Source organism: Tilletiopsis washingtonensis (assembly GCF_003144115.1).
Source record: "Tilletiopsis washingtonensis strain MCA 4186 unplaced genomic scaffold FA09scaffold_3, whole genome shotgun sequence".
Classification (NCBI taxonomy): Eukaryota; Fungi; Basidiomycota; class Exobasidiomycetes; order Entylomatales; genus Tilletiopsis; species Tilletiopsis washingtonensis.
The window spans coordinates 1-9442 of record NW_020312000.1 but is presented as its reverse complement, the minus strand read 5'-3'; the positions used below and the strand labels follow the sequence as shown (position 1 = coordinate 9442).

General features: G+C 71.5%; 4 protein-coding genes across 4 annotated transcripts; 2 read left to right on the top strand and 2 right to left on the bottom strand.

Moving 5' to 3' along the window:
- The first annotated feature begins 1288 nt into the window (after nt 1-1288).
- Nucleotides 1289-2172, top strand: FA09DRAFT_314866 (hypothetical protein). Its single transcript, XM_025740784.1, has 6 exons — nt 1289-1325; nt 1389-1443; nt 1496-1658; nt 1717-1801; nt 1861-1955; nt 2012-2172. Exons 2-6 carry the CDS (start codon nt 1393-1395, stop codon nt 2059-2061), a joined length of 444 nt encoding a protein of 147 aa, XP_025600549.1. The 5' UTR covers nt 1289-1325; nt 1389-1392; the 3' UTR covers nt 2062-2172.
- Nucleotides 2173-2194: 22 nt separating this feature from the next.
- Nucleotides 2195-3898, bottom strand: FA09DRAFT_180537 (hypothetical protein). Its single transcript, XM_025739329.1, has one exon. The coding sequence runs from the start codon at nt 3613-3615 to the stop codon at nt 2362-2364; it is 1254 nt and encodes a 417-aa protein (XP_025600548.1). The 5' UTR covers nt 3616-3898; the 3' UTR covers nt 2195-2361.
- Nucleotides 3899-4826: 928 nt separating this feature from the next.
- FA09DRAFT_358372 (hypothetical protein) lies at nt 4827-7208 on the top strand. Its single transcript, XM_025744949.1, has 3 exons — nt 4827-5304; nt 5356-5550; nt 5602-7208. Exons 1-3 carry the CDS (start codon nt 4966-4968, stop codon nt 7018-7020), a joined length of 1953 nt encoding a protein of 650 aa, XP_025600547.1. The 5' UTR covers nt 4827-4965; the 3' UTR covers nt 7021-7208.
- Nucleotides 7209-7392: 184 nt separating this feature from the next.
- Nucleotides 7393-8611, bottom strand: FA09DRAFT_336418 (acyl-CoA N-acyltransferase; the record flags this gene model as incomplete). Its single annotated transcript, XM_025743883.1, has 5 exons — nt 7393-7437; nt 7491-7515; nt 7565-7583; nt 7860-8226; nt 8531-8611. 5 exons carry the CDS (start codon nt 8609-8611, stop codon nt 7393-7395), a joined length of 537 nt encoding a protein of 178 aa, XP_025600546.1.
- Between the last annotated feature and the right edge of the window lie 831 nt (nt 8612-9442).

The window sequence follows — 9442 nt, the reverse complement described above, 5'->3', positions numbered from 1 at the left end:
CCGCCAGCGTCTCGGCATCGCGGCGCCGCTTGGCGGCCGCGCGCGGCGAGACGAGGAGGAACATCTTGCCCGAGTCGGGATCGGTGCGCACGCCGAGCGGCGAGCGCGTCGGCGCGCCGAGTAGCGACGGCGACGCCTGTGCGCGTGCGGACGGCGGCGGCGTGCTCGGACGGGCGTTGCGCGAGGCCGACGGCGGCGGTGTGCTGGGCCGCAGGGACGGCGGCGGCGGCGTGGATGGCCGGCCGTGCTTGCGCGGCGAGGACGCCTCTGCGGCAGGCACAGCATGCTGCTGCGGCGTGTCTGGTGCTGGCACAGCGGCCGCCGCTGCGCGCGTGCGCGAGGCGAGGCGGCTGGAGCGGGCGGACGGCGGCGCTGGCGCCTCGCGCACCCGCGACGCCGGCGCCGCCTCGCCGTGCCGCGCTGGCTGCGTCTCCGCCTCCGCCCGGCCCTTGCCCTTGTGCGCCGCCGGCACCTTGATGCCGAGGCCGAGCAGCGCCTCCTGTGCGGCCGGGCCGGCGGCCTTTGCGCGCGGCGTGAAGGCGTGCGCCAGACCGGGCAGCGCCGGCGGCGCACGCGGGTTGGCCGCAGCACGGCGGCGCGGCGGCATGGCGCGGGTGGAGATGGAAGGGTGCGGTGGCGGATGGAGGTCGCAGAGAGAAGAAGAGGCGCAGGTGTCGCAGAGAGAGGTGCGCGGTGGAGCAGCGAAGGATGCGCGGCGCAGAGAGTCGGGCGGTTGGATGGAGAACAAAGGACGCGAGAATGCCGGCGGGCACGGCCAGCGTGGGGCGCAGGCGGCGAGGCAGAAGTGAAAGGCAGACGAGGGGTGTGGCCGGCGCAGCGGCGAGATGGAGCAGGGATGGTGTGGCGAGGAGCGAAGCGGGTGCAGCGCGGCGACGAGCGTGCCGGGCGCCGTCAGCAGCAGCAGTCCGATTAGGCAGGTGCGCCCGGAAGAAGCACGGCCACGCAAGCGCCGCCCTGCATCGCTGACCATGACAGCCGCCGCCGGGCAGGACAGCAGCCTCGCCTCGCTGCTCCTCCACCGCCTCGGCGCCTGCCCCCGGCCGGCAGGCGTGGGAGCGTAGATGTTGGCCGCATGCATGCGCCGCGCACGCGTCGCGTGTGCCGCACGTGTAGAGTGCCAGCGTGCGACTGCGCCGCGCCCGACTGCCCGAGTGCCGCGCGCGGCGACAAGGGCGCGGCGCGGCGGCTCGTGCGCCGCCTGAGCTCTCTGCTGCTGCGCACGCCTGCCTCTCACCACCACGCGCTTCCACTCCTGCCGCCGCCCACGCTCACCCAGCCCCACACTCGCTCCACTCTCACTTAGCGTGCGCAACTGCTGCCGCACCTGCTTGCACCGCTCGCTGACCCGCAGCGCCGCGCCCTGTCAGCCCGATGTTCTCTGCTCTCCGCTCCGCTGTGCCGGCGCGCCGCGCTGCCGTGCGCGTGAGTGGTGCGCGCCTCGCATGCCACAGCCCGGCTCACGCGTGCTTGACAGGCCCTCTCAACGTCTGCGCCGCGCGCCGACGTGGCACGCATGCAGCTCCTCGGCCGCCTCGTCGCCGACCCCGAGACGCGCCAGACGCGCGCGGGCAAGGACTACGTGCGCTACGTCGTCGCCACGACGGACCCGCTCGGCCCGCCGGGCGAGGAGGGCGGCGGTGCGTGCACTGTGCAGCGGTGCGGTGAGCAGTGTGGCTGATGCACGTGTTCTTGCAGAGCGGCCCGAGCCCACCACGTCGTACCACAACATCTTTGCGTTCGGCGAGTCGGCCGTGCAGCGCCTGTCCACCATCGGCAAGGGGTGAGGCGCGCCGGGCTGCATCGCTGCGGCCTCTGCTCACCGCCGTGCCGCACACGCAGCACGCAGGTGCTCGTCGACGCCGACTTCCGCCTCGCGCGCCAGCCGAGCGAGGACGGCGCGGCGCCGGCGCAGACCAACATTCTCGTGCAGCACCGTGAGGCACGCGCGGCGGCCGCGCTGCGCAGAGGCTCACCCTCAGCCCCCTCACAGGCAGCATTGCCGTCATCTCGCGGCCCAAGCCCGCCGAGCCGGCCGCCTAAGTGCGCCTGCGCTGCCGTCGTGCCGGCGCGGCGCGCCCGGGCCGGCGACGCACTGCTGCGCCGCCGGCTCGTCCTGCGCGAGGCCAGCAATGACACCAACCACTGCTCATTATCCATCGGCCGTGTGTGTGCAGGTGAGGGGTATCGATGCAAGGGCAGGGGCAGATGCAGCGCAGTGGAGACCAGCACTGGGCCTGCCCGTCTAGAGCGCGTGACAGGAGATCAGCCGTCGGCCGCTGCGTTGTAGCCCTGGCACGGAGATCAGCGACGAGCGTGATGCTGCAGCACAGGCGGTGCGGCTCACATCGCGCTCTTCGAGGAACTCGAGGTAGCCAAGCGCCACCTGCCGCGCAGGGTTAGCCAGGCCGCGGTCGCACCATTCCACGCAGCACTCACGGCGACCCAGAAGGCGCGCTCGAGGCCCAGCGCGCGCATCGCCTGCTCCTGCAGCGTGAGGACGCCGTGCGTCTTGGCGCCGAGCCACCAGCCGCTCGTGTCCTCGAAGCGCAGGATCTCGATGCTGTCAGAGGCCGTCGGCGCGCCAGTGCTGGCGTCGTGCGGGCCGCTGCTCGCTGTGCGGCTCGGCGGGTCGACCCAGCGCAGCGAGAACGTCTTGCTCGTGTCGAGCGAGAGCGCCGGCCGCACGGGCGCCGGCAGCAGGCCCCATGCCCAGCGCGCCCAGCTGAGCCGCGCATCGCCCGCGCCCTGCCGCCCGGGCGCTGCGCCGTCGGCGGCCGTCCAGCCGGACGCATGCGCGCCGGCGCCGTCGGTGATGACGAAGGCGCAGCTGCGCGGCGAGCGCTCCCGTGCGCCCGCCGCCTCGCCGGCCGACTGCGGCCGCGGCACACTGCGCGGCGTCGACGGCTCGTACGGCCGGTCGGCGTGCGGTGCGTCTGCCTCTTCCTCAAAGGCCGTGCCCAGCCGCGGCGTGGCGATGGCCGACGCCAGGCCCGAGTGTCGCGGCCCATTCGAGGCGGCGGGATCGTGCGTCCCGCTGCCAGCGGCCGAGCGCCGGCGGATGTGCTGGCGGTCGCCGGGCACAGACGAAGGCGTTCGGCGCGCAGACGCAAGCGCTGGCTTTGTCGGCGTCGAATTGTTGCGAGTGCTGCTCTCTGCGTGAGGCGACGAGGGCTTGCCGAGGTCGACGACGTCCCACGTGGCGCGACCGGCCTGCTCGCTCTCGGCGTCGAGGAACGGCACGCACGCCTGCAGGGCGCCGCGGTCGATGCGCGTGCCGAGCGAGAAGGTGAGCGGCGTGGCGCTGAGGTCCGACGCCGCGTGTCGCGAAGGGCGCAGCGGGATGGCCGAGCCGGCCGGCAAGGACGGCGAGCGCAGGTGCAGGTACCAGCTAAGTCGGCACGGGGTCAGCCCAGAGCGCAGAGAGTCATCAGAGAAGCGACCAGCGGAGCCGCACGCATGCCGTGCCTGCCATCTCGGCCCGGACCGCAACGCATGCCGCGCCTGCCATCTCGGCCCGGACCGCAAGGTGCCATTCCCGTCAGTCGGCGCAGGCTGCACGCCGAGCCCGCCAGCTCGGCCCGTGCTGCAACGCATGCCGTGCCCGCCACCTCATCCCAGCCAGCAGTGTATGCCGTGCCTGCCATCCGGCCCGCTTCCAGCAGCGCACACGACGACTCACCCGCGCACCGGGCGGTGCACCGTCCAGCGGCACTGCGCCGAGCGCGCATCGACGAGACGGTCGACGATCTCGCCGGCGGCGCCCAGCACGCGCTCCTTGAACCACGCCGGGCTGAGGCGCGCGCGCCGCAGCTCGGCCGCCGACGGCTGCCGCGACGTGCCAGGCGGCAGCGCACACACCTCGAGGCGCAGGTCCGACACGGCGGCCGACGCCGGCGCCACGAGATACGCCGGGCGCGCCTCGGCGTCGCTGCCGGCCGGCGCTGCCAGCGGCACGGCGCGGTGCGGCGGCGCGGCCATGCCTGCGGCGGCGGTGCGGCGCCTGTCCAGCACAGGTGCGAGGGGCGGCAGAACACGCCGGGTCGCTGCGCGGCGAGGCACGGCCGGCGCAGGGCGGCGCAGCAGTGGCAGGTGGGCGTGCGGCAGCGGCGCAGCAGCGGCAGACGACGGCGGTGGCTGCAGTGCGGCGTGGCGCCGACGAGTGGTGTGCTGATGCGCGCAAGACGAGGGTGACGGTGAAGAAGAGACGATGGCTGTGTGGAGCAGCGCTTCCAAGTTCGCTGCCGCGTGCACCGCGCGCCGCGCCGCCTTCGCTTGCAGCTGCCTGCCTGCGCGCGATGCCCAAGGCGTCGCGTGCATGTGTTGGTTGCGCACGGCGCCGCGCTGGCCCTCGCCGCCTCTGCGCGCACCGGGCCGCCTTGTGTTCTTCGGGCTGAGTCCAGCCACGAGACTCGCCTGTTCATGTGCGGCCTGCACCAGCGAGCGCCTTTGGCCAAGATGTGCCTGCTGCGGCAGCACAGGGGCCCGGCGGCTTGGCGCGGTGCGAGCGTCAGCGCGGCCTCTGCGCGGCGCTCAGGGGCGACCATGGCCGGCGGACAGCGGCTCGCGCACGCCTGGCGTGCAATTCACTGCTCATTCTGCAGCCGCAAGCGTGGCCCGAGCTTGGGCTGAGTGCGAGGCGAATGTGTGCGCCGGCGCCCGTGCCGCCTGCTGCGAGATGCGGCGAGATGAGAGGGGCAAACACGCGCATCGGCCGCGCGCGCCGCTGCCTCCACCGCGCCGCGCCCCTGAGCAGGCGGCGGGCGATGTTGGCGCGCGCGCACTGCAGTCTGCCTTCTCTTCTCACCACCACCACCTGACGACTCCTCACGACCCGCTCACGACCTCACGACCTCACGACCTGCCGCGCCACGCCCGTCTCCTGCTTCTCTCTCCCGTCTCCAGCCTCCTGCCTCTCTGCGCCTGTCTCCTTCACGCGCCGCCGCCATGGCGCCTGCGCCGCTGCCGTCGCTGACCGGCGCCCTCTCGCCGAGCGAGGTGCTCACGTCGCCCACGTCGCCTGCCTCACCCACGGCCGGCGCGCCCGCAGCCGCGTCCGGCACGCTGCCGGCCTTCCATGCGCTGCTGCAGCACGCCGCGCTCTCGCCGCCGCCGCACGACGCCGCTGTGCGCCCGGCGCTGCCGCGCATGCAGACGCCCGCCGCGCTCCACGGGCCCAACGCCGCCCTCGTCGAGCGTGAGGTGGAGCGGCTGCGCGAGCGCGGCGCCAAGCGTCTCAAGCTGCGCCGCCGCACCGTCGCCGGCGTCGTGGCGCTGTGCTGTGCGGTGCGTGCCAGTGGTGCTGCTGCCGCGTGCATGACTGACACTTGCACACAGGCATTCCAGGCGTACTTGCTCGTGCAGCACGTGCTCGCCTTTCTCTCGCTCTCGCCCGGCGGCGTGCCGCTCTCGGACGCGCCCGCGGCCGCGGCAGCTCCGGATCCGCTGCTGCGCACGCTGGCGCTGCTCTGCGTCTGCATCGATGCGCTGGCGCTGCTGGCCGTTGCCGCGCTGCTCGTGTACCTGCGCTTTGTGAGTGCTGCGTCGAACCGTGTGCCACCGAATGCTGACGTTCCGCGGCAGTCGCGCAAGCGGGCCTGCAGCACGGTGCTCGTGTGGATCGCCGTCATCGTCGGACTCATCCTCACGCTCGCGCTCTCGATTGCCAACCTGGCGATGCTGGTCGTCTTCCACCGCCAGGGCACGTCGGCGCTGCGCGACGTGGCGCAGCGCTGCCTCGGCGACTGGGACATGGACTTGCTGTGGTCGGCCGCGCCCTTCTCGCCTGACGCCGCCTCGCGCCCGTCGTGCGCGGCCGGCGGCTCGGCCACGCTGCGTGCCTTTCTGCTCGCCGGCGGCGCGCGGCTGCTGGCGCAGGCAGCGCTCTGGGCCGCCGCGCTCGTCTGCCTGCGGCGCTACAATGCGGCGCTCGACGTGCGCAGCGTCGTCGACCCCAACGCCGAAGAGAGCGCCGAGATGCACCGCCTGCTGCAGGAGGAGGCCCTGGCGCGCGAAAAGGGCACGCCCGGCGCGTATCCCGACATGCGCTGGTCGTACGAGCAGGAGACGCTACGCAACGCACGCTACCTCGAGGAGGAGGAGGACGAGGATGCTCGCGAGGAGAAGACCTGGCGCGACAGCTATGCGTCGCACAAGCCGTCGCCGCGTCTGCAGCGCTTTGCGTGGCAGGAGCCGTCGTACGCCGAGCCGCACGCCCATGCCAGTGCGCCCGCAACGCGCGAGGCAGGGCACGCCCGCGAGCAGAGCGGATGGGCTGCCGGCCTTATCGGCAGAGCGTGGGATGCCCTCTGGGCGCCAGCGCCCGGCACCGAACAGCACGATGAGACGGACAAGATGCTGCCAGAGCGCCCACTGCCGCCTGTCGCCGAGCAAAAGACGCTGCCCGAGCGCCCGGCAGCGTGGTACCAGCGCGACGCATCCGACTCCGCTGCGCCCACGCACCAGCGCACCGCCTCGCAGGAGCGCCGCGCCAGCGCCGCCCGCCACATGCCTGCCTCGCCAAAGCGCAGCAGCTGCGACTCGGACGAGCGCCGCCGCTCCGGCGACGAGCTGCCGCACATGCCGACCCTGATGCACCTGCCGCCGCAGCGCAGCGCGCTCGCGCCGCCGCCGCCGCAGAAGCAGCACGCGCGCGCCTCGAGCAGCGCGCTCGAGGGCGACGACTCGGAGGACGCCGCGTTCTGGGCGCCGCGCCGCGTGGCGAAGCAGGCGGCGCCGGTGTACGTGCGCACGCTCGGGCGCCTCGTGCGTAAGCTCTCGTCGATCCGCTCGGCGGGCAGCCACGAGGCCGGCGCCTCGACGGGCAGCGCGCCGCTCGGCCGCACGCCGTCGCAGCGGCGCAACGGCAGCTGGGCGCAGCAGGGCAGCTACGGCGGCGCGGGCAGCTGGGGTGGCGACATTCGCGAGGAGGAGGAGCGCTGGGAGGCCGCCGAGGGCGAGCGGCGCGAACGGCGGGACAGCTTCCCGGGCGCCTGGGCGTGAGGCGTGCGAGTCGCATTTGTGGACAAGCACGTCGTCCGCATCGCCCGCAGTTCCTACCGCCCGCGTCTCCTGCCTTTTTTGCTTGCGTTTCATACTCGTGTCCTTCGCTGCGGCTCTCATCCACGCACGACCTGCTTCTGCTTACACACATATAGACCCGTCGCTGCAATCGACTCCTTCCGCTGCTCCTGCGTGACACGCTCCTGTGCTTGCAATGGGGCAGGGCTGATGACGGCGTGGCGCCGCTGGGCGCTGATCAGCCGCACCGGTGGTCGCTCTCGCCTTCACTTCGAGCCGCGCGCAATCGCAACCGCTTCCGCGCGAGGCAGCATGTAGCGATCTGCATTTGCCGAGCATCTGCACGCAACGCCCTCATTGCGCCGCGTGCGCCGGCTTGGCCTCTCCTGCGTACTTGGCCTGCGGTGCATAGCGTGAGCGCGCAGCAGACACGGAACAGCGGCAGTGCGCACCATCTCCACGCCGGCCAGCTTGTATCTGAGGCCAAGTCAGCGTGTGGAGCGGTGAGAAGCAAGGAGAGACGTACCCGCATTTGACGTAGAACGCTGGCAGCACGGCCGTGTCAGCAGCAGTTGCGCAGCGCTTGTGCACAGCCATTCGCGGAGACAGATCTTGCTGCTGCTCTAGGTGACATTCATCTATCGAAAGCACCACCGCACCGCTGTCTCACTCCGTTCTGCTCCTCCATGCCGCACGCGGCCCACCACTCTTCTCCACGCTCCCCACTACCCTGCATGCTGCGCACGTCCCTCCGCGCTGCCCACAAACCTTTGCCCCTTCACCTCGCATCTCTCCACCCTCCGCAAACGCCTGCCACTCACGCTGGTTCTCCTCGCTGCAGTCAAGGATTGTCTTGTACGCGCCCACCGCCTCGCTCACGGCCGTCAGCGCGGCAATGATGACGCGTCCCAGGCCCTTGCCCTGCTGGCTCTTGTCGACGGCAATGTCCTCGATGTGGCCGGCCGCGCCGAGCGCGCGGATGAACTTGCGCTCGAGGAAGAGCGTGCCCGTGGCGACGATGCGGCCCTGCTCGACGAGCACGAGCGGGTAGTAGGCGCGCGGCTGCGCGTCGCGCATCTCGGCGAAGCGGCCCTCCCACGCCGCCTCGCCGACGTCGGGCACGCTGGTGAGGGCGCGCAGCACGTCGAGATGCCCGCGTGCGTAGTCGCCGGACGCCAGCGGGCGAAGCTGTGCGCCGTGGTCAGCACCGTCGTCATGTAGGGGGGTGTGCGGCGGTGCGTCTGCGGCGCTCACGGCGGCTATGCAGCGGCGCTGCTGTGCCCATGCCGCGACCCATCTGTGTTCTGCACAGCAACAGCAGAGAGGACCTGCAGCCGCTCCATGGCTGAAGCGGTCGGACATGCTATGGCGCCGCGCAGCAATGCGGCCGCGGCGACGCATCGCCTCGCCGCCGGTGCCCCTTCCGTGCCGCACCGTCCAGCCGCAGCTGCGCCGTAGTCACGCCGCCGTCGCATCTGCGCTGCGCACGCACCTCGAGGCCCGCCGGCACGGAGCTGTGCACGCTGTCGGGGATGAGCGCGGCGTCGAAGGCGAGGGAGAGCGTGCCTGACATGGTGGTGGTGGTGCGGAGCAGCGCTGCGGCGCGCAGGAGGCGGTGGAGTGCGCACGGGGCACGCTTGGCGCGGTGTTGCTCTCGCCCGCGGCAGCCCGTTCCCACGCCTGTCAAAGCGTTCCGGCATTATTGCCTGCGCACTCAGCAGCTGCTGCACCAACACATGGCACTTGTCACTAGAACAGCAGGCCACCAAGCAAGTGCATGTTGCCGCCAAAGGAGCAAAGTAGCGTGCACTTGTTGACAATTACCTGCAGAAGGGCAGTGGCAATTGCAGTCTTGACATGCAGACTGCTAGCCTTAGACATATTCTAGTGCAGATAGGCTTGTCTGCTGCGGCTTGCCCAGCTGTACAGCTTGGGCCACTCGGGTGTGGCAGCTTGCGCTGGCCTTATTTTTGGTGCTGGCGTGCGCAGGTCAAGATTGGTCCGCTCAGACAGATCTCCTCATGTGCCAGGCGCGCGCCAACGCATTGCGTCAAGTGCCGTGGACGGGCAGCAGGCAGGCAGCAGCAGCAGCGGCGGCAACTCCAACTGCGGCCCATTGCACGCCAGCGCTCCTGCCATCACCTCCTGCCCCTGCCAACCACTTCTGCGCTGCTGCACGGCATCAAGTGTCTTGACCGCCTTCTTGCTGAACTGGCAGTTGAGGCAGAGCACATTCTTGTGAACCACTGGCTGCACCGGCACAACGGCAACTGTGGGACGCTTGTCAGATTGCGTACTGTGGTCAATGTGGGTTAGGGTTAGGGTTAGGGTTAGGGTTAGGGTTAGGGTTAGGGTTAGGGTTAGGGTTAGGGTTAGGGTTAGGGTTAGGGTTAGGGTTAGGGTT

What these genes read in the sequence shown, in the direction of transcription:
- FA09DRAFT_314866 (XM_025740784.1), top strand. Translation starts at nt 1,393, where the DNA reads ATGTTCTCTGCTCTCCGCTCCGCTGTGCCGGCGCGCCGCGCTGCCGTG. An exon ending in CGCGCCGCGCTGCCGTGCGC is followed by an intron (nt 1,444 to 1,495) that starts GTGAGTGGTGCG and finishes CGTGCTTGACAG; the next exon opens with GCCCTCTCAACGTCTGCGCC. An exon ending in CAACATTCTCGTGCAGCACC is followed by an intron (nt 1,956 to 2,011) that starts GTGAGGCACGCG and finishes GCCCCCTCACAG; the next exon opens with GCAGCATTGCCGTCATCTCG.
- FA09DRAFT_180537 (XM_025739329.1), bottom strand. Translation starts at nt 3,615, where the DNA reads ATGCGTTGCAGCACGGGCCGAGCTGGCGGGCTCGGCGTGCAGCCTGCG.
- FA09DRAFT_358372 (XM_025744949.1), top strand. Translation starts at nt 4,966, where the DNA reads ATGGCGCCTGCGCCGCTGCCGTCGCTGACCGGCGCCCTCTCGCCGAGC. An exon ending in TCGTGGCGCTGTGCTGTGCG is followed by an intron (nt 5,305 to 5,355) that starts GTGCGTGCCAGT and finishes ACTTGCACACAG; the next exon opens with GCATTCCAGGCGTACTTGCT. An exon ending in TGCTCGTGTACCTGCGCTTT is followed by an intron (nt 5,551 to 5,601) that starts GTGAGTGCTGCG and finishes GTTCCGCGGCAG; the next exon opens with TCGCGCAAGCGGGCCTGCAG.